At 39.9% G+C, this 18,327-nt stretch overlaps 1 protein-coding gene across 2 annotated transcripts; it reads right to left on the reverse strand.

The window, feature by feature from the left end:
- Positions 1–5,077: 5,077 nt before the first annotated feature.
- On the reverse strand, positions 5,078–18,230 carry LOC110948923 (phosphoinositide 3-kinase regulatory subunit 5-like). 2 transcript variants are annotated; one of them, XM_022190696.2, is made up of 18 exons: positions 17,799–18,230; positions 14,752–14,866; positions 14,128–14,228; positions 13,962–14,030; positions 13,706–13,844; positions 12,807–12,876; positions 12,537–12,714; positions 12,283–12,448; positions 12,111–12,179; positions 10,177–11,015; positions 9,163–9,285; positions 8,144–8,269; positions 7,920–8,013; positions 7,761–7,837; positions 7,567–7,660; positions 7,398–7,477; positions 7,198–7,316; positions 5,078–5,680 (listed from the first exon to the last, which is right to left on the reverse strand). In XM_022190696.2, exons 2-18 carry the CDS (start codon positions 14,861–14,863, stop codon positions 5,533–5,535), a joined length of 2,604 nt encoding a protein of 867 aa, XP_022046388.1. In that variant the 5' UTR covers positions 14,864–14,866; positions 17,799–18,230; the 3' UTR covers positions 5,078–5,532. The 2 variants fall into 2 exon arrangements, with proteins under 2 accessions (XP_022046388.1, XP_022046387.1); XM_022190695.2 differs by lacking the exon at positions 17,799–18,230 and having other exon boundaries at positions 14,752–15,442.
- Positions 18,231–18,327: the final 97 nt, after the last annotated feature.

The following is an 18,327-nucleotide window of genomic DNA, read 5'->3' on the forward strand; positions in this document are numbered from 1 at the left end:
ACAGTTGCATCATTGTGTGTTGCTTGAGGGCAGAAAACAAGCTGAGAAAATGTTTACGGTTGCGAGTCACTTTATGAAGCGTTAACGCTGTCATAAAGTTCATTCAGAATAATCTTTCTATGCACTTGATGAATCTAATATTCTCTCTCATGTTAAATTTGATTTGGAAAAATATCTACCTCTGTAGGAGCTACACGTTAATGCTCGTGTTGTCCAGGCCTGTTTCATGAGTTTATTTTTTTAATAATTCTGTTTAGCCACAGTTCAAAAGCAATGTCTGATTTTCATTGGTTAATTTTCATAGAATTTTTATTTATTATTACTTTTGTCAAATGAAAATTATTTCTGTGACCATTGTGGGTTTTTCTTTCATTAACTGAGGGGCACCAACAATTTTGTCCGTGTGTGTAGTCTTCTGCAGTCACAGTCTTTCTTTGAGTGATTCTGTGAATTGACTGAAGACTTCACATGATCATGTTTGGAAAACTTAACAGAAAAGTTTCTGGACCTCAGGAACTTTAAAACTGCACACATACAATACAAATGGCCTCTTTATAACTGCTGTCCGTGGAGCTATTTGGAAGAGGTCGAACAAAAACCCAGCAATCAGTCCTAGAGTGAAGCTTCCCAGCAAAGAATCATCCTCCATTAGCACTGCTCAGCTGAATGACTTCACTCCTCTTTGAATACACCAGAGCTTCCAGGAACCTTCAATCTTCTGTCCTGCTGACTTTCTGTTCTTACATTTTCTCCATTTGAGTGCTGACAGAGGATTTCTGGCAGGAAGCCGCTCTGTGTCATCACACTTCGATCGCTCTCTGTCCTGCTGTCTCTGTTGCCCTTTTCTTCCCCATCATGTACTGGGAGTTTTGCTGACAGATTCCCCTCAGATAAGATGATCTCAAATCAAGCAGCAGCATTTGTGACATTTATTTACTTGATCTTACACAAGCAGAAACACAAAGCAGCGGCAGTTTTTGTCCGTCTGGGTTCCTCACATAGATCCTCTTTCCACATGAGGAAGTGAATCTGTGGAAAATGAGTAATAATCAACTTCCGTTAATTCTGTTACTTCTGGAAACATTTCCTCACCATGTGGTCATCTAAAGATTAAAATACACAAGGTCAGACTACGAAATCTCTGGCAAATTCCAAATAGTTCTACATATTATCAATACAATTATGTGGAATGAATGCATATTCAGAAAGACGTAAAGCTACACTAGTGCCAGCAATGCTTTGAAACTAACTAAGATTTAAAGGACATGTGGTATACACCCCCCTCAGTAAAACATGAAATAAGCAAAAGTCTTTTTTTTTTTCAAAAACCACAGTAACATGTGAAAAGGTGCCACATGCACATTTAAAAAGGTTACTTCCTTAAACAGAAAATATAAAAGGACAGAAAAGCAAATCAGGATCACATCTCGTGAGTGTGACTCAACAGGCATAATATTAAGTTAATGAATAAATATTTAACAGCAGTACAGAATGCCGGGTAGCATGACTGCTTTCTATTCCATTACATTTTTCAGTTATCACCTGATTCCTGGATTTTGTGTTTTCCTTTACAAACAGACATTTTCAACTTAAACTGATGCAGAAAATGACCAACCTGGTGCACAACAATTCACCAAAATGCTGCAAACTAAATGGTGGAAGCTCACTGACTTGCTCTGACTTGAATGAACCAAACAAGTCTGGAACTAAAGCAGGTCCATAAAGGTTAATTACTCTGCAAACAAACAGTGGAATTATGCGACAATCGGCGCATGTTTGTCTGTCTGTTCATCTGTGCACAACATTATTCAAAAACGGACTAACGGATTTGGATGAAATTTTCAGGGAAGGTCAGAAATGACACAAAGACCACCTCATTAGATTTTGGTAGTGATGCAGCTTATAGTCTGGATCCACCGATTTGTTAAAATATTTCTGTGAAATAGCGTCACGGCGTCACTGTAACTATGACAACAAGCGAACGCTACGTCAGCTGCCTGATGACGATCACATGATTGTGATCCTACTACAAATCCATCGTTGTGGATTTATCAGGACATATCCATTGGAAATGATACCAGGAACAACTGATTAAATTGTAGGGGTGATTCTGAGTCCCATCAATTCCTAACCTGCTACATATTTAGGTCACGGGATTCGGTATCCGTACATAACTTACACATGTATAACACACGCCTGGTCATTTTGTTTGTGGGTACATCTATGTTAAATGGATACATTCTATGGCACCATAATTTCTGCCACAAAGTTTTTCAAGATTTCATCTGTCAGAAATGATACGGCTGAGCAGCTCTGGCGGACTACTGAGCTCTCCGAGTGCTTTTCTTGTTCAAGATCTTACAGTCAGGCTAGTTCAACCTAGGTGCTTGTTATTCTTATGCAGCCCGAGAGGTCAAAATGATTCAAAAATGGATTTAGCATGACAAACAGCAGTAATACTGAGTTACCAAACTAAACATTTTTGAAGAGCTACACTGACTACTTTACTAACTACTAAACAAATAAATTAAAGTCTTAACATAAGTGATCAACTGGTTCATTCATTCATGGTTCATTCATTTCCCTTCAGCTGTATATATCTTTCTAGGAAGCATTTAAAAAGAACCCCTAATTCATTCTACATTCTGCTCTCAACAGTGAAGGACAGAGTCGCCAAAAAAAGAAAAAGCGATTTCATCATTGTCACATTTTCTGGCCTCTGAGGCGCCGAGCTTTAACCAGCAAAACCAGTTGTTTTATCAGAAACATCAAACCGTCCACGAGGAAGGAGGAAGTGAAGCATCCACCTGTAACGTCAACCACCTGTTGGACTGTAGTCAGTTATCTAGGACGCTCTACGTGACCAAGTTTAAACAGATAATAGGAGCATTATCTGATGCACTGCTCAGTGAAAATAGGGGATGGTTTGATTTCTGTCTGTGTTGGACCTCATAAATGCTTTATATACATTTTTATGTGCAAATGAAACTGAGTTACAATGTGTGCAGTCATCTGGAACTGACCAATAAAGCTTCGATTCTTCACTAATGTGTAACAATACATATAAAAAGTGTTTCCTCTTGGAGTTTCCCCATTGCTCCCCCCTGTGAGAGGAATAATGTGATAATAACAAGTAGTGTTCATTGTGTGAGTGAGACAGGTTGGAATAAATTCATTAAAAGAGGTTCAAAAGAAACATTCACTGTCTCCAGAGTGAGAAAAAAGAATCAACAGACTAGACTGAAGTATGATTGTAAAATTACATGAAATAAATATGTTCTTAAATACATAAAAATGCTTTCATTGCTGTCACATTAAAACGAAAAGCTTATTTTATTTAATACTTATTTCTTTCTACTCTGTCATAGATTTTAATAATAGACCTCAAGTTGTCAGTTTCATGTGACTGACAGAAAATAATTGATATATCTGACAGAGTGACATCTCTCCTCTGGCAAACACTCTTCACACTTCCTTGATGTCAAACACAGGACAAACCAGATATAAACACAAGTCAATAAATGTCCATTTTTATATGACTGCTTTGATTTTCACTAGCTATGTGGTGTGGATTTCCTGCATCTTGACAGTTTTGGTTTGAAACCTCCCTGTGCAACCCTTTGATGCGCAGCGTGGGTCAGAAGATACCCATTTTCTATTGGATTTGGGTCACTTTTGACCCATGTTGCACATCAAAGGGTTAATGTGGATCAAGTATCAAGTCAGTCATGCAGCTAAGAAGTGCTTCAGGGTTTTCTTCACAGAGACATGTCACACCTCCCAACAACAAAGAGCTCCAATGCATAAATGTGTTGATCATTGGCTCGATATAAAGACGGATGAACTCGTGGCCCTCCAGGTAGCTCAACTGGTTGAGAGGGTGATCCATGAACAGGGGATAATGTCAGTGGTTCCAGCTCACGACCCTTAACTGCAGTTCTTCTCCCTGCTTTCCTATCTGCTTCTCTACTTACCTATTGAATAAAGCGAACACATGGCCAAAAACAGAACTTAATACAAAAAAAAAGATGGGTGAACCCTCTGTTCTACACCTAGAATTTTCCTGCTCAGTTTGGTGGCTGCAGCTGTCACCAACAGGAGTATCTGACTCCTAACTCCCAGTTAAGCCAAAAAATGAGTGGAGTTGAGGTAGACCATGGACTGTCCAAGAGCCATACAATGAATCATGCATTATTTTTTGCCTTAACACAGTTTAAGCAAATGATTATGTAAACGTTCACCCCTCCATAGTTGTCATAAATGGGTAAATAAGCTACAGAGACCAAAAATGTTTTTTGCATCATACTGTAAATATGTTTATTTCTGCTGTAAAGTTGAATTTTTAACATGGAGATCCATGGAGATTGACTCACATTTGTTGCCTCTAGTGGCCCTTTGAGGAACTGCAGCTTTTAGCAAATAATACAGCTGAAGTTGATGTTTCAGGTTAGCTTTATCTTTCAGTCCCAGAGGTTGCTGCCTCCTTTAAAAGGAGTCTACAATTTGGACTCCACAGTGGAGGAGAGATACACATCAGCAAGAGAAAAAAAAACAAAGAAAAGATCACATGTCACTGCTATGACGAAGATGATTAAGTTCACATTCTCTAGACTCTGAGACGCGGATTTGTAACCTCTCAAACTGGTTTCATTATCAGGATTATCTAATTGACAGCACTCACGTGTGAATACTTGTAATTCCCACAACATCAACTCCAACCACAGGTTTTCAGTCTGTCACTTCTAGTGCTGTTATCTCCTCTGAGCTGAAGTCTCTGAAAACTCAAAACTTCTGAACTGAAAAAAAGTGCATCTGATCATGCTTTAATTCAGCACTCTTATAAACTACTGGGCATTACAGCTGTTTTAACAGTAATCCAGGGAAAATCAATCCTTATAATCGTCTAAAAATACACATAAAAAGGGTTTCCTTCTGGAGATTCCCCATTTCAGCTTTCTGTAACGGAATATTGTTATACTAACAGCTATGTGAGTGACAAAGGTTGTGATTAATTCATGAGACGAGGTTCAAAAGCAGCATTCACTGTCTGCAGAGGGAGAACAAAGAATAAACAGACTTGGCTGAAGTGTGATTTTATTCCAGCTGTAAGACAAATACAAACAAAATGAAATGCGTATTTTATAAAATGCATTAAAACATGCTTTCATTGTAATCATATAAAAATAAATAGCTTATTTCATTACTCATTCCTCTTTAGTCTGACGTAGATCACAGATAGTGCTCAGGTTGTCAGTTTCATGCTACTGACAGCAGATAATTGACGTATTTGATCAGCGACATCTCCCAAAGTCCTGCTGAGACCTGGAGGTGCTGTGAAGTCCTTCAATGAGGAAAATCATTTCATACACAGAGGGCCTTCTTCTCTTCAGAAAAATCAAATCACAGTGTTACTAATAACAATGTAACACACTTTGGCATCAGACACAAGAAAACATTATATTGCTTTCATTATTTGATCTCGATCTCCAGCATCCTGATTGACTTGGTTTGATGGGAGCAGAATCCGGCGTATCACGGATGTGAGGCGGAGAAGGAGGTGATGGGGAGGCAGAGCAGAGAGCAGTAGGACGGGTGCAGAGGCTGGACCTGTCCTGGTAACGGTTTGTAGGACCTCCAGTCTGAACCGCTTCCTGGTTTACAGCACAGCGACACGTCACACCTGCAGACGACACGGCTTCACTGTGAGTGTGTATCGATACAAAACACACTTTTGGACACGAGCAGTGATTTAAAAGCACTCAAAAACACAAAAATTTGCCTGCAGGTCTTTTCATTAAAGTTTCCTGTGAGATTATAGTAAAATACTAGCAGGTGTGGTTGCTAGTATTCTAAACAAACAAATAAACAATTATTTTTTATTAAACTGATTTAAGTATTTCACAGTAAAATATGAAGTTCAGGACTTTATACTTAAACTGTATTTACATAGGATATTCACTCTAATCAACATTAACGGCAGTTTCTTCTTTTAAAATGCATGAAGTGTGAATTGTAGACCTGTACCTAACCTTTCTGATCCAGAATTGAGATCTACCAACTCTGTTTAACAGTGAAAAATGCATAGAACATCGAAACAACCAACAAAAAAAGGCAGGCTACATTTATATGTAATATATGACAAATCACAGTCTATTAGATACAATTTAGAAACCATGGAGAAGTAATTTAACTCAATGTAAAAAGAAAAGAAATGTAAAAATGGACCACCTCTTGGCATCGGAGTGAAGTCAGCAGTGATATGAATAGCTATAGAAATCAAGCTGCTGGTTTAAACAATGCTTCGTGTTGGTTTTAGCTCCAAAAGCCCACAGATTTTACAATTTTTTAACCACATTTTAGAGAAACAGCACATGTCATTAGAAGCTGGCTGTATTGTTTCAGTAATTTATTACAGTGAACATAAAACGGGGTAAATTTATGCTATGTATTTTCACTTTAAGGTCTTCTCCAGTCATTGTTTGTCTTCTACAAACTCACATCTCATCATCAAGATTACAGATTTAGAAAGCTGTTTTTTTTTTTTACATCAAAATAATTTCGTTCTGAGGAAGACTGCAGACATGGCTGAAACATGTCAGCAAGGTAAAAACCATCTTTTCCTTGCTTAGTTGTCGGTTAAAAAAGTAACGCAATTCTACAGCAGGAAAATGAACATCATTCATCTTATCTCTTCAGTCCTTGAAATCGCTCAGATGTAACTCTACATTGTTGTTTCCTATAGAATATGCTGATCTTTGAAGTCCTTACCTCTGACTCCACCCTTCCTGTGCAGTTCGAGCACACCAGCTCACTTTCAACACTACTTAATATTGTGAAACTACTTTATACTTAACAATGGCAGGTTGTAGCATTGGAGTAAATCAGCCATATATGTTTAAATCAGAAACTGATTCTGAGAGAGAATGAGACAGAACATCCCAGCCTGCAGGTTGACACGATTGGTTCTTTAGATTTGTTATATCTTAAACCCCAGAAGTCTGAATCTGTGTTTTTGAAACGCTAATGAATACATAATCAGCCATGGTGGTGACTGCTTATTAGCTCATGATGTTGGTTCACCAAATAAAAAACATATGGACATGTTAACTAGGGTAAAAAAATAGATTTTTTGACTGTTGGAAACATTCAGCAGTAACATTATCTTCTCCATAGGCTTATTTCACTGCTCGGTTTCACCTGGTGACGCTTTGGATGAACTTCTTTTCATCCTGATCCAGACACACAGCAAAAGTGGTCCCATCGTCTCGTCCGTTCACCTGCACCTTGTCCACCTTCACTTCTGACACCGAGATGTGCTGCCAGAGGAACAAGAAGAGGTGTGAGGAGAAAATGCATGAGCTGGTGTTTGGTTTTCTACGTGTGAAACCGTCCTTCACCTGGTTGTAGCTCTTTTTGGATTTGGAGCACTGCCTCTTCAGGACTTCTGTCATCGTCAGCTGCAGACTTTCTGTTGAATCTGGACGGATACCAAAGATACCAAAATGTAAACACAAATATACGTAGCAAGAACAGCAAAGCTGGATTGTGGGAATGATTTTTACACACCCAGCTGCTCAGGTTTCCTGCAGGTTTTGTGAAGGTTAATGGACGTGCAGACTATTTCTGTCTGGATCCACTGACTCCTCCCACTAACAGCCACCTGTAGGTGACAGATGTAAGAATAGATCCAGCTGTGAACATACATGTTCTGTGTGTCTTATTGTTTGTGTTGCAGGAAGTGTGTGTTTCAGGAACAATACCTTGTTGTAGGCAACATTTAGAGTTAAAGGAACAGCCTCTCGCTCCTCATCAATTCCAAACCTTTTGCTGGCGGCACCTTAATAAAGAACACAGAACATATTAGATGATATGCATGCATGAGTGTGTTTGACTTAGTGGTGATTCCTGCCGTGACTCACCCATGGCCTTTACCGCTCTGGTTCCAGCAGAGTGTCCGAGCTCCAGAGAGTGAATAAACACTTCCCTTCTCCTCTCTCCTCCAGCCAGGGTCAGCTGTGAGGAGGAAGGAACCAAAACATTTAACTCTGAGAGCGAAGGAGCATTGATTGATGGCCACCGTGTCCTGTGTGTGTGTGAGTGTGTTTGTGTCCATCTGTGTGTGTGTGTGTGGTGCTCCTCTGACCTCAGCCTGGTAGAGCTGCACCAGAACAGGCTGGTCTGCATGTCTGCAGTAATAGAGCACCAGGTCGGCCAGCAGGGGAAGATGCTCCGTGCTGCTCGCTGAGACATCGTCCTCCTTAGAGGCAGCCTGGGTCACATGGAGTTCACATAATGTATGTGATAAGACATTACAGTTACACAACAATCACTTATCCTAAGTATTCTTGGCCAGAAAAAACAGCCTCTAAAAAAATCAAACGTGGGTCTGAGATAGTTAAATATTGGTATGAATTTCAAGCTGAAATGTGGAAGTGGACTCACTTTGGATGTTTCCCATAATCAAAATGCTATTAAGGTGTTTACAGTAAAAAAAAAAGATCCACCCCACATGCAGAAAGGGACAGATTTAAAGCAGGATTAAGGTCATTAAACACAACCAGGCATTCAAGGAATTCTCCAGCCATTTAGTAATCCTCTCTATACAGTTGGTCGACTTTTAAAAGACGCATTAAACCAGAAACAGACAGAGGTGTGAAAAGTCTTATTTTCAGTTTCGGTGTTATAGCTCTGAAACAACTGGATCCATCATTCTCTATAATGCTGCTAAACAGCATTTTTTCATTTGATTTATTTGCTGACTGGTAAACAACATCTTTTATCCAAATCCAAGCTGTGATTTTGACTTATCTGGTTTACTGTACAAACCACTTTACCTTTCACTTATAGTTTTTACAGATTTTTTATAATCTCATACGATAAACTTTATTGATTCCACAGTGGGGAAAGTTCACCGTTACAGCAGCTCCAAAAGAAAAAGTACAAAGGCAGTACAAAACTAAATAAGAAAAAAACACACAGTGCAAAATTGCAGAGAACTCGTGAGACTTTTAACATTTTATGGACTGTACTTATTGCTTTGTGGCTGCTCTCTCCTTCTGTCCCTGCCCAGGAACAACAGATGCAAATTAGCTGCTAGCTAACGCTGGGTCTCTGTCCCTGCAAAATAAGCAAACCAAACTAAAACTAAACTAAGAAACGTACCTGACAAAGGACGTCAGACGACAAGCTGAGCAGACTGAGGACGTTCCGTTCGTACCAGGGATCCATCAGTCCCAACATCTGAGCTATATCTGTTGTACTGCCCTCCATGATGCCATTTGACTCCTGGAATAATAAAGAAATAATACTTCAATTATTTAAATAATTTCATTAAATTACATGACATTATATTATCTGTCCTGTTATGGAAACACTGCTGCAATAATGGTGAAATAAAGAGTTAAAAAATCAAGCACTAAGGCTTTATAGATGAGTCACAAGGTTTTAATAAACACACACACACGCACACACACGCATGCACGCACGCACAGCTGGAAGATTACAAATTCCGACTTGTAACCTTGGTGTGAAGATGAATACTTTGTAGAAAACTATCCGTGGTGTACTCAAAACATAATGGTGTAAACTTAAAGCAATATAACCTTTAAAAGAGGGGTATCAGAAACATAATAATACATAAAGATATAATATGCATGAAATCTGTCTCAAAATAATAGGGATAAGTCTGAACATGTCTGGGCATGTTCTCTGTAAAACACGACTGAATGGTAACCTAATGTCTTCTGTAAAGTGAGACCTAGAGGTGAAATATGATAACTTGATGTCATGATCTGACCAATAGATTTAGAAAAGTATAAAGGTGTCAAAACTGTCACTCCTATCATAGACACCTATAGGCGTGGGAAAATGACCAACTCTCACAGTATAAAGGACGATGCACAACTCAGCATCTTTGTTTTTTCTTGGGGTGTTATCACCGCTAAGAACTACTCCTGGATTTTTGTCAACAATAAATCCTGCTGCCCTCGAAAACTGACTTCTCTGTGATCTTTTTTTGAAGATCTTTAACATTTGAACACGGTCAGGTCTTAGACTCTGGCCCTTGATTTGTGACTTAGATTACACTTCACTTGCTATCTATGAATCCATGCATATATGTTCATGTAGAGATAAAACCTGAATGAAATGGGATGTGATGGTTTCAGATGTTCTCACCACGGATGCAGCGGTTTTGGTTAAACCACCATTCTGCCCTTCTGCTGGTGTGGGACCTCCTCCTGGACTCACAGTTCTCCTTCTGGTGGGCACAAAGTAAAACTGCAGTTTGCACATCTTGGTGAGTCGGGGGCATTTACTCTCCTTCTGCTGCAGGTCGCTGTAGGCTCTGGCCAGCCTGCCGGCCTCTCGGTCGCCTCCAAACACGACCACTTTGACCAGAGTGGGAGTTTCTGCCACGCTTCCCTCATCGCAGCTCAAGATCGGCCTCCTGCGCATGCAAACGTGCTTCCTAGGGGAAAGTGGATCGAGGAGAGCGGTGGATGCTTGCAGAGGACGAGCCCGTCTGGAGTGTTGGAGCTGTGATCTAGCTCTGTGAAAGTCTTTGCTGGTGTCTCCGTGGTAGCCCATGCTCTGGGCACGCCTGCAAATGTTGGGACTGCGGGGGTTCTTGAAGAGCAAGGAGAAGCGCTCAATGCCAAGGAGGGATCTGGACTTCTTTTTGGGCTTCTTTCTAGGTTTCGGTAGGCTGTCCTGTCCCTCCTCCGTGTCCTCGTGTGCAGCGTCCTCACTGAAGTCACTTTCTATGCCTGAAGAACTGGACGGCACAGACCAGCTGGAGGACAGAGAGTAGCTGGAAAACATGGAGTCCCTGGAGGATGAAGACGCAGTGGAGATGCGATGATTCTGAAAGTGATGGTCCACTTTGTTTCCATCTAACTCGTCCTCTTCATCCACGCTGGTGTCATTAATATCATCCTCGTCCATGTCTGTGTTTAGGAAACAGTCTGGAGGGGAATCCAAGTCGGAGTCGGATGTGAGAATGTCCTTCAGAATATCTGCAGGAACGTAAAGAGCAGAATTAGTGTTGGATGAAACATACAGTCATGGAAAAATTTATTACACCACCCTTGTTTTCTTCAATTTCTTGTTCATTTCAATGCCTGGTCCACTAAACATATATTACCTGAAAAACACAATGAACACAACAAAAAATACAGCTGATTCCATCATACTTTATGTCCTATTTGACATGCTGAAGCTAAATTGTATTGCCAGGGTATATAAGAGGCCATTTCATGTCATAAGCAGCACTGCACATGCAAAGGCCTACAGTGGTTTCCTGCTGACATTCAAATTGTAGCTCAACTCAGAAGTTAATGATTGGACGAAGGTTCTCTTCACTGATGAATCCAGTTTTTACTTGATGCCCACTCCAGCCAACTTACTGGTTAGGAGGAAGCCTGGAGAAGCTACAAACCAGACTGTCTGCCCCTACAGTAAAACATGGGGGTTTTAAAGCATGGATGGAGAACCAGAACATTAGAACCATGCCTTGGCTGCTTAATCACCAGATCTAAGTCCAACTGAAAACCTGTGGAAAATCATCAAACGCAAAATGGAGAACCACAGTCCCAAAAACAAAGCTAATTTGTTGGAATTAGTGCAACAGGAATGGCTGCTGTGATCAGAAGCTGGTGGAGAGCATGCCAAGACGTATGGCTGCAGTCTTCAAAAACAATGGTTATGAATCAGTACTAACTCCTGTGTGGATCACAAGACTAAAACAGACAGAAAAGAAAACATGGAAAGAATAAAAGCTGATTTTGGCAGTACAATGCTATAGCTATTGATGGAAGAACTGTAGTTATTTTGGTTATTATCATGAAAATCAAGAAAAATGTCTAGATATCGGCTCTGAAATTTAACTCTTATGAGCTAGTTTTGTTGTTGTCATTATATTTGTCTAAACAAATGTACCTTTAGTGGTACCAGGCATTAAAATGAACAAGAAATGGAAGAAAGGAAGGGTGGTTGAATATTTTTTTCCATGACTGTGCATATGTGCTGGAGATGTACGATAAGGTAAAAGTGGATTTTAAAGCTGATTATGGATGTTTGATTTGGAAAAGTGTTGAAAGTGAAATATTTACCCAAATTATCATTTTCCCATGAGCATGTGTGACACTTGGGGAAGGGAAGCATAAAAGCCTCAACAGCCCCTAAAGAGAGGAGACGGTGCTGAGATTAGGATTATTTTCATTGCACTTTGGGTATATAATTTAAAACAAGCACATCAGTTTGTCCCTGTTTTTTCTGTGTTACCAGCGTTTGGACATCCATCAGCAGGAACAGCAAGGCTTTCTCTGAGCCTCGTCATGCTGTTTAGCAGACCCTGTCTAGCTGTCCTGAGATCTGCTGTAGAGCTGGCTGTCTCCATGCTGTCAGTCACTGCCTCCAGGAGCTGCTCCAGCTCCTCAGGCTGCTTCTTCTGGAGGAATATTAGTGAGACTGCTTAATAAAACATAGAGGGGAATAAGAAGGAATTGTGCCTCCTTAAGAAAGTGTTGGTGGGTCACCTGCAGGGCGGTGTGGAGGGCCTGCAGGCTGTGTTCGGTGCCCAGAGCAGCCTGAAAGCTGTGCAGGATCAGAGAGATTGTGATGTCTCTGCTGGACTGCTGGGTGGAAGTGAGCTGCTCAGAGACAGACTGGACCTCAGGAGGAATGTCATCCTCCGGGCTCACCAACAGCACCGTTCTAATGCAGATGTATAGAATTAACAGGCCCGTTTAGCTTGTTTAAACTGTTTACGTTTTTGTATCTGTCATTAAAATGTTGCATGAACTTACATGGTTTTAGAGCAGTGGATCTCAGGGGAAATACTCTGCTCTGTCCTCACCAGACGCTGAAATGAGATACCTACAGGATAAATCAGACAGTAGCAGAATGTGAGTACGAGCAGGTGAACACTGCCCTCAGATGGCCACAGTGATATCAGCTAAACCAGTGCTTCCTGTGTTTTCATATCACTTTAAATGTGTTTGATTTTAAACTGGATGTTATTAAAAACTTTTAACTGCTTAAAAGTGGATGTTTTCCACCCGCCTATCATTTGATAGGCTGGATTGGTCCAACTTTGCTGCATTTACCACGAGTAGCCAGAAATGGACATGCCAACCTTTTATCCATTACTCTTTGCTAACTATTTCAACCATTTATGCCCGTTCATCTGCGTTTAAGTAATTATATTAATCATTTAGCGCTATTTATCATTTACCTCTAGCTTACTATTTCAACCAACCTGTTTTTTTTTCTTTTTTTCAGTTTCCAAAGTCTATTTAAACCATGTATTTATTCTTTTAGCAATGTAAAACACTGATTCTTTACACTTTGCTATATACTTCAAATATTATTCATGGCTTTTAGCTACTATCCAAACTGTTTTGATTATTTCCAAGTAATTCTTTCACTTGTCAGCTACTTTAACTGTTTATTTGTCACTTAGATCCAAGGATTCTAAGGATATGTCCATTGTTTCAAGAAAACTGCGTTAACTATTCATCACTAACATGTTAAGTTGGATGTATATTTTCCAATCAAAGCCTAATTTTTATTCTTATTAGCTAAGCTACTCCACAGTCCACTGCAGTGGTAGTATTAGGTTCATTTATAACATTTCATACTTAAAAGAAAACACATAAGTGGCATTTGGCCTTTTCATCGCGGTGCATATTAGCTTGAGTGCAACCTGGTGCTCGGAGCTCCTGCTGGATGACGTTTAACAGACGTTTACAGGCAGAACTGCACGGCTCCGGCCAGGCCAGGAAACTATGGAACAACAGGTAGGCCTCCTGCAGGACACCACAGTCTGAAGGCACATAAGGAGCCTGCAAGAGGAGGAGAAGAAGCCTGGTCACATAAAAGACACTACAAATATCTTATTGTGCAATGGCCACTGAAAACTGAAAATGAACCTTGTTCCTCTACCGACTACATCAACTCACTTTAAGGAGGGTTGAGGAGAACAAGAGCGTGAGCGGAACCACCAGTTCATACTGACACTGCTCCAACACCTGTAAAGGAAAGGAAAATTGTGAAGTGAAACAGGCCGCTACCCCTCATATTACAATGAACAGTTCATAAAATGACGTTGGTTTTTCATTTCATCACCTGCTTTGTTTTCCTCAGTATTTTCTGCAGAAGGATGAGGAAGTTGTGGGCATCTCGCTTCACAAGTTCCTCCAAACACCATCGGTTTATGCACAGCCCAGCTAATCAGACAGACGAAAACACACAACCTGAACTTGCACGTTATTTCTCCTTTTGGGTTTCTTTCTGATGACGACCAGTAAACGGGTTATTTACGCAGCTTGAAAAGTACTGAATAACAACAAAATGACGACATAATTCTGTCTTGCAGTCACAGTTTGGCAGAAAACTTTCCTTAGAAATTTCAAAATGTATCTTACGTACATAAACATGATACTTTCTTTTCTTCATTGTGTGTGTCACTACTTTCAATTCCCATTTTCTCTTAAAGATGAACGATATTTCCTCAGTTCGTTAGCTTGGTTTAGGAGATGACATATTTACTAAAATCTATATTTCAATGAAGTTAAACAGCAGCTTTTACATCCAACATGAGCTTGAATATGTCATGTGAATGTTTTCCATATTGGTTTGTGATCAGAATTCTATTTACAAATGGATACTACACATCTCAATGTCCACTAAAAGTCTCTATTAGAGTGTATATTGTTACCATTCACAGTGAGTGTGTTTTTGTTGACGTACCATTCCAGAGCTGTTTGTCGGGAGTGTTGAGACCCAGGTCACAGAGGCATCGCTCGAGGACATGCTGGATTCGATCCTCCGTGCAAGAACTCTGCTCCATTGTGTGGATCATCTTCTGCAGAGGCATCACAACCATCCACAGACAAACGACAGAAGATAAACCAGCAGGAAAGCCCGAACTAAAAACACCCTTCTATTGTGTTCTGGTACACCAGTGCGTCCCCTCGGTAGTCCAAACTTCCTGTTACTGATGCTGCCAGCACTTTATAATCATTGTTGTTCCTTTCCGGAAACAATCAAACACAATCCAGACTGACAGATTCGCCCACACAAAACACAAATGCGAACACAAGTGTCCACAGCAGAGATGTCAGGACAGACGGACGGAGAGACAGCGCAGCGCTTCTTACACAAGTCAGTGAGTCACGGACTGCGTGAGTAGAGGGGAGATGAGCTGGTCGAAAACAGCCATCACAACTTCTACTTTTTCATTCTTAAAATCAGCTGCTGGCACCAGATTTCATATGACTCACAGCTGGGGTGGAAATGAATCTTACAAAAGGGCAACTTCCCACTTAATCCCCAGTGGTCCTACGGCAAACTAATACTTGAAATGTCCAAGTAAAGACAACATCAAAACCAAGAGTAACTTGAAAAGTACAATTCTAAAAAAGACTAAGAATGTCTGGAATTTGCTTACTCCAGATCCCATGCGACACCTGTGGTTAAAGTGCACGCACTTTCAGCGAGCACACAATGGAAGAGACAACACTCTAAACAATGTAAGCAGATTTTCCCATGTCAGTTCTTGCTGCAAACTCAAAAGCAACCACTCTAAGACGAATGAGGAGGAATATTTCCCCTGGTAGCGCTCTGAGTGTTTCACCTCCAGGATGTCGATGTCCTTAAGGAAGCTGTGACGTAAAAACTGGGGTCACCTGTGCCCATCAAAACAGGAAATGACCTATGGAGGCGTTAAATGTAAAATAAAGCTGTTTAAAATTTCATCTAATTCCTTGGGATATGGCATAGTTGAAATATTCAGTCAGTGTGGCTCCACAGTATTGCAAAAGACCAGTAACTTCACGCACATAGCCCTTTCAGATGAACTGGAATAACCCTTCACCAACAATTCCGGTCTAAGCAGACATTTCAACCTTTTATCCACAAATTCATTTGCTTTATCTTCCCTTCTTTACTTAATTCTCTAAGCCCATTCATTTGACTGTGAGTCCATCTACAGATGCTGAATTAAACTTACAGAAAGTTTTCTGACTTCTTGTTTATTTAGCAGAAATAGCTACCACATTACTTAACTATTTTAGGCATTTAATAATTTCATTTATACTCCTATTTAGTGCTGAATTGACGCACTACACTGTTTTACACTTGAATAGTTTTGCATATAATTTTGTTGTACATACACACTACCATTCAAAAGTTTGGGGTCACTCAGACAATTTCATGTTTTCCATGAAAAGTCACACTTTTGTTCATGTGTTAACATAACAGCACAAGGGTTTTCTAATCATCAGTGAGCCTTTCAACACCAACACAATGTAGCATTAGAACACAGGAGTGATGGTTGCTGGAAATGTTCCTCTGTACTCCTATGGAGATATTCCATTAAAAATCAGCTATTTCTAGCTGGAATAGTCATTTACCACATTAACAATGTCTAGACTGTATTTCTGATTAATTTAAAGTTATTTTCATTGAAAAAAAAAGATTTTCTGTCCAAAATAAGGACATCCCAAACTTTCGAACAGCAGTGTATTCCTTCTTTGACTTTACCTGACATGATACAGATGTGTTCATCTGAAATGAACATGATTGTTTTTGTTTTTAAACTATTAAGTATGTAGAAGTTAATATTAATTATCTCATAAGCAGATGAAATACACAAACACATACACAGAGACTCTTTTAAAATGACTACTAGAGGACACAAACAACAGGAATTAAAAGAAAAGATACAATAAGAAATATATTTAGCCATTGTTGTGATATTTAACAGTAGAATAAGCTTAAAATCCTAAACTACAAGTTAGGACTGTAACTTACAATTAATTCTATCATTAATCTGTCCATTATTTTCTCAATTATTCCTTTAGTTGTTTGGTTGATTAAAAGTCACAAAAAGGGTGAAGAATGTTGATCAGTCCTTCCTACAGAGGACGTCCTCAAATGTCTGGTTTTGTTTCTAATAGAAAGGGATTCAGTTTACTGTCACAGAGAAAAAGGAAACTGAGGATTTAAAATATTTTTTTTTGCTTTAAAAGATCACTCAAACTATGTAATCAATTACCAAAATAGATGTAAACTAATTTAATAGTTGACACCTAATTAGTTAATTACTGCAGCTCTGTTACAAAACACAACATCACCACATGTGCACACCGCAGATTGCCAACAAAGATACACAGGATGTGTTTTGTTTGCAGCCTACAACCAGGCAGCAGCTCAGCTGTACCTGCATATGCCGCCTCAGTAAGCAGCCCCATCGATTGTCCTCTGAGGAAGCAGGTGTTAATCCATTGTATGCTGTCAGGCTGTTTTGTCCGGCGCTGCCATGCGAACATGACGGCTGCAGGGCTGCTTGTAACGTTGTGATTACTGTTTTAATTGTGTATATTAAAGCAGAGGAGCGACATGCAGCTGCCCCCTGGCCCATAGAGACAATTAGCTCATATGCATTAGCTCGACTCTCAACAAAACAAAAAAGCTTATTGAGACTCTTCTCAGCTGCTCTGTAATCAGTTACACAAATACTCTGTTGTGTGAATGCCTGATTACATTGATATCAGCTCTGAGGTCATTTTAGAAGAAGAGGAACAGGAAATCTGCAGAGGTTGAAAAACACTTTTCAGTTGGAAGTGATGTAAGTTGTGTGACAGAAGCTCGCTCCTACCAGACTACATGCAGCCGTAAAGTGTGAAATGACACTCAGCTAACCTGCTGCATGCAGCGGACATAGACGCATACAGCTGTAGTGTAAACAGGTTCAAAATGTAGAATTAATTAGCAGAAAGAGAGACAATTCTTACCTAAAACTGCAGTATGCGGAGCCTTAGATCATCCCAGATCAGCCACAACTGGGACGCAGCAGTGCAGGGACACGATACAGACACCACATCCTCCTGTGTTGGTGCTTTTCAAAAATAGATCCTCCAACTGTACAGGCGAAAGAGCATGAGCTGCAAAACAGGAACTCAGTGAGTCTTTATACTGAAGTAGTTTACATAAGACATTGTGCAGATGCTGGAGGAGGAGTCTGCTACATGACAGAGCTCATTTCTTACAACTTATAAAGAACAACATGATTAGATGGTGGAGATCAGTAGTTTACAGTGATCAGGTGTCCGTATCCCAGAGTTCCACCCTCACAAATTGGGTAGAACATTTATAGTTATAGTGTTCTAACAACACACCTACATCACACTGTTAAATGAATATTTGTCTGATAAAGACATTTTTTCAATAGTTTTTTACCATTTACCTGAACACATTTGTCTTTTTTGTTTGCAAAATACTAACATTCACAAAGCATTGAAAACATGCAGCAAGAGCAAATAT

This window comes from Acanthochromis polyacanthus, chromosome 21, assembly GCF_021347895.1.
Source record: "Acanthochromis polyacanthus isolate Apoly-LR-REF ecotype Palm Island chromosome 21, KAUST_Apoly_ChrSc, whole genome shotgun sequence".
In the NCBI taxonomy this organism is placed as follows: domain Eukaryota; kingdom Metazoa; phylum Chordata; class Actinopteri; family Pomacentridae; genus Acanthochromis; species Acanthochromis polyacanthus.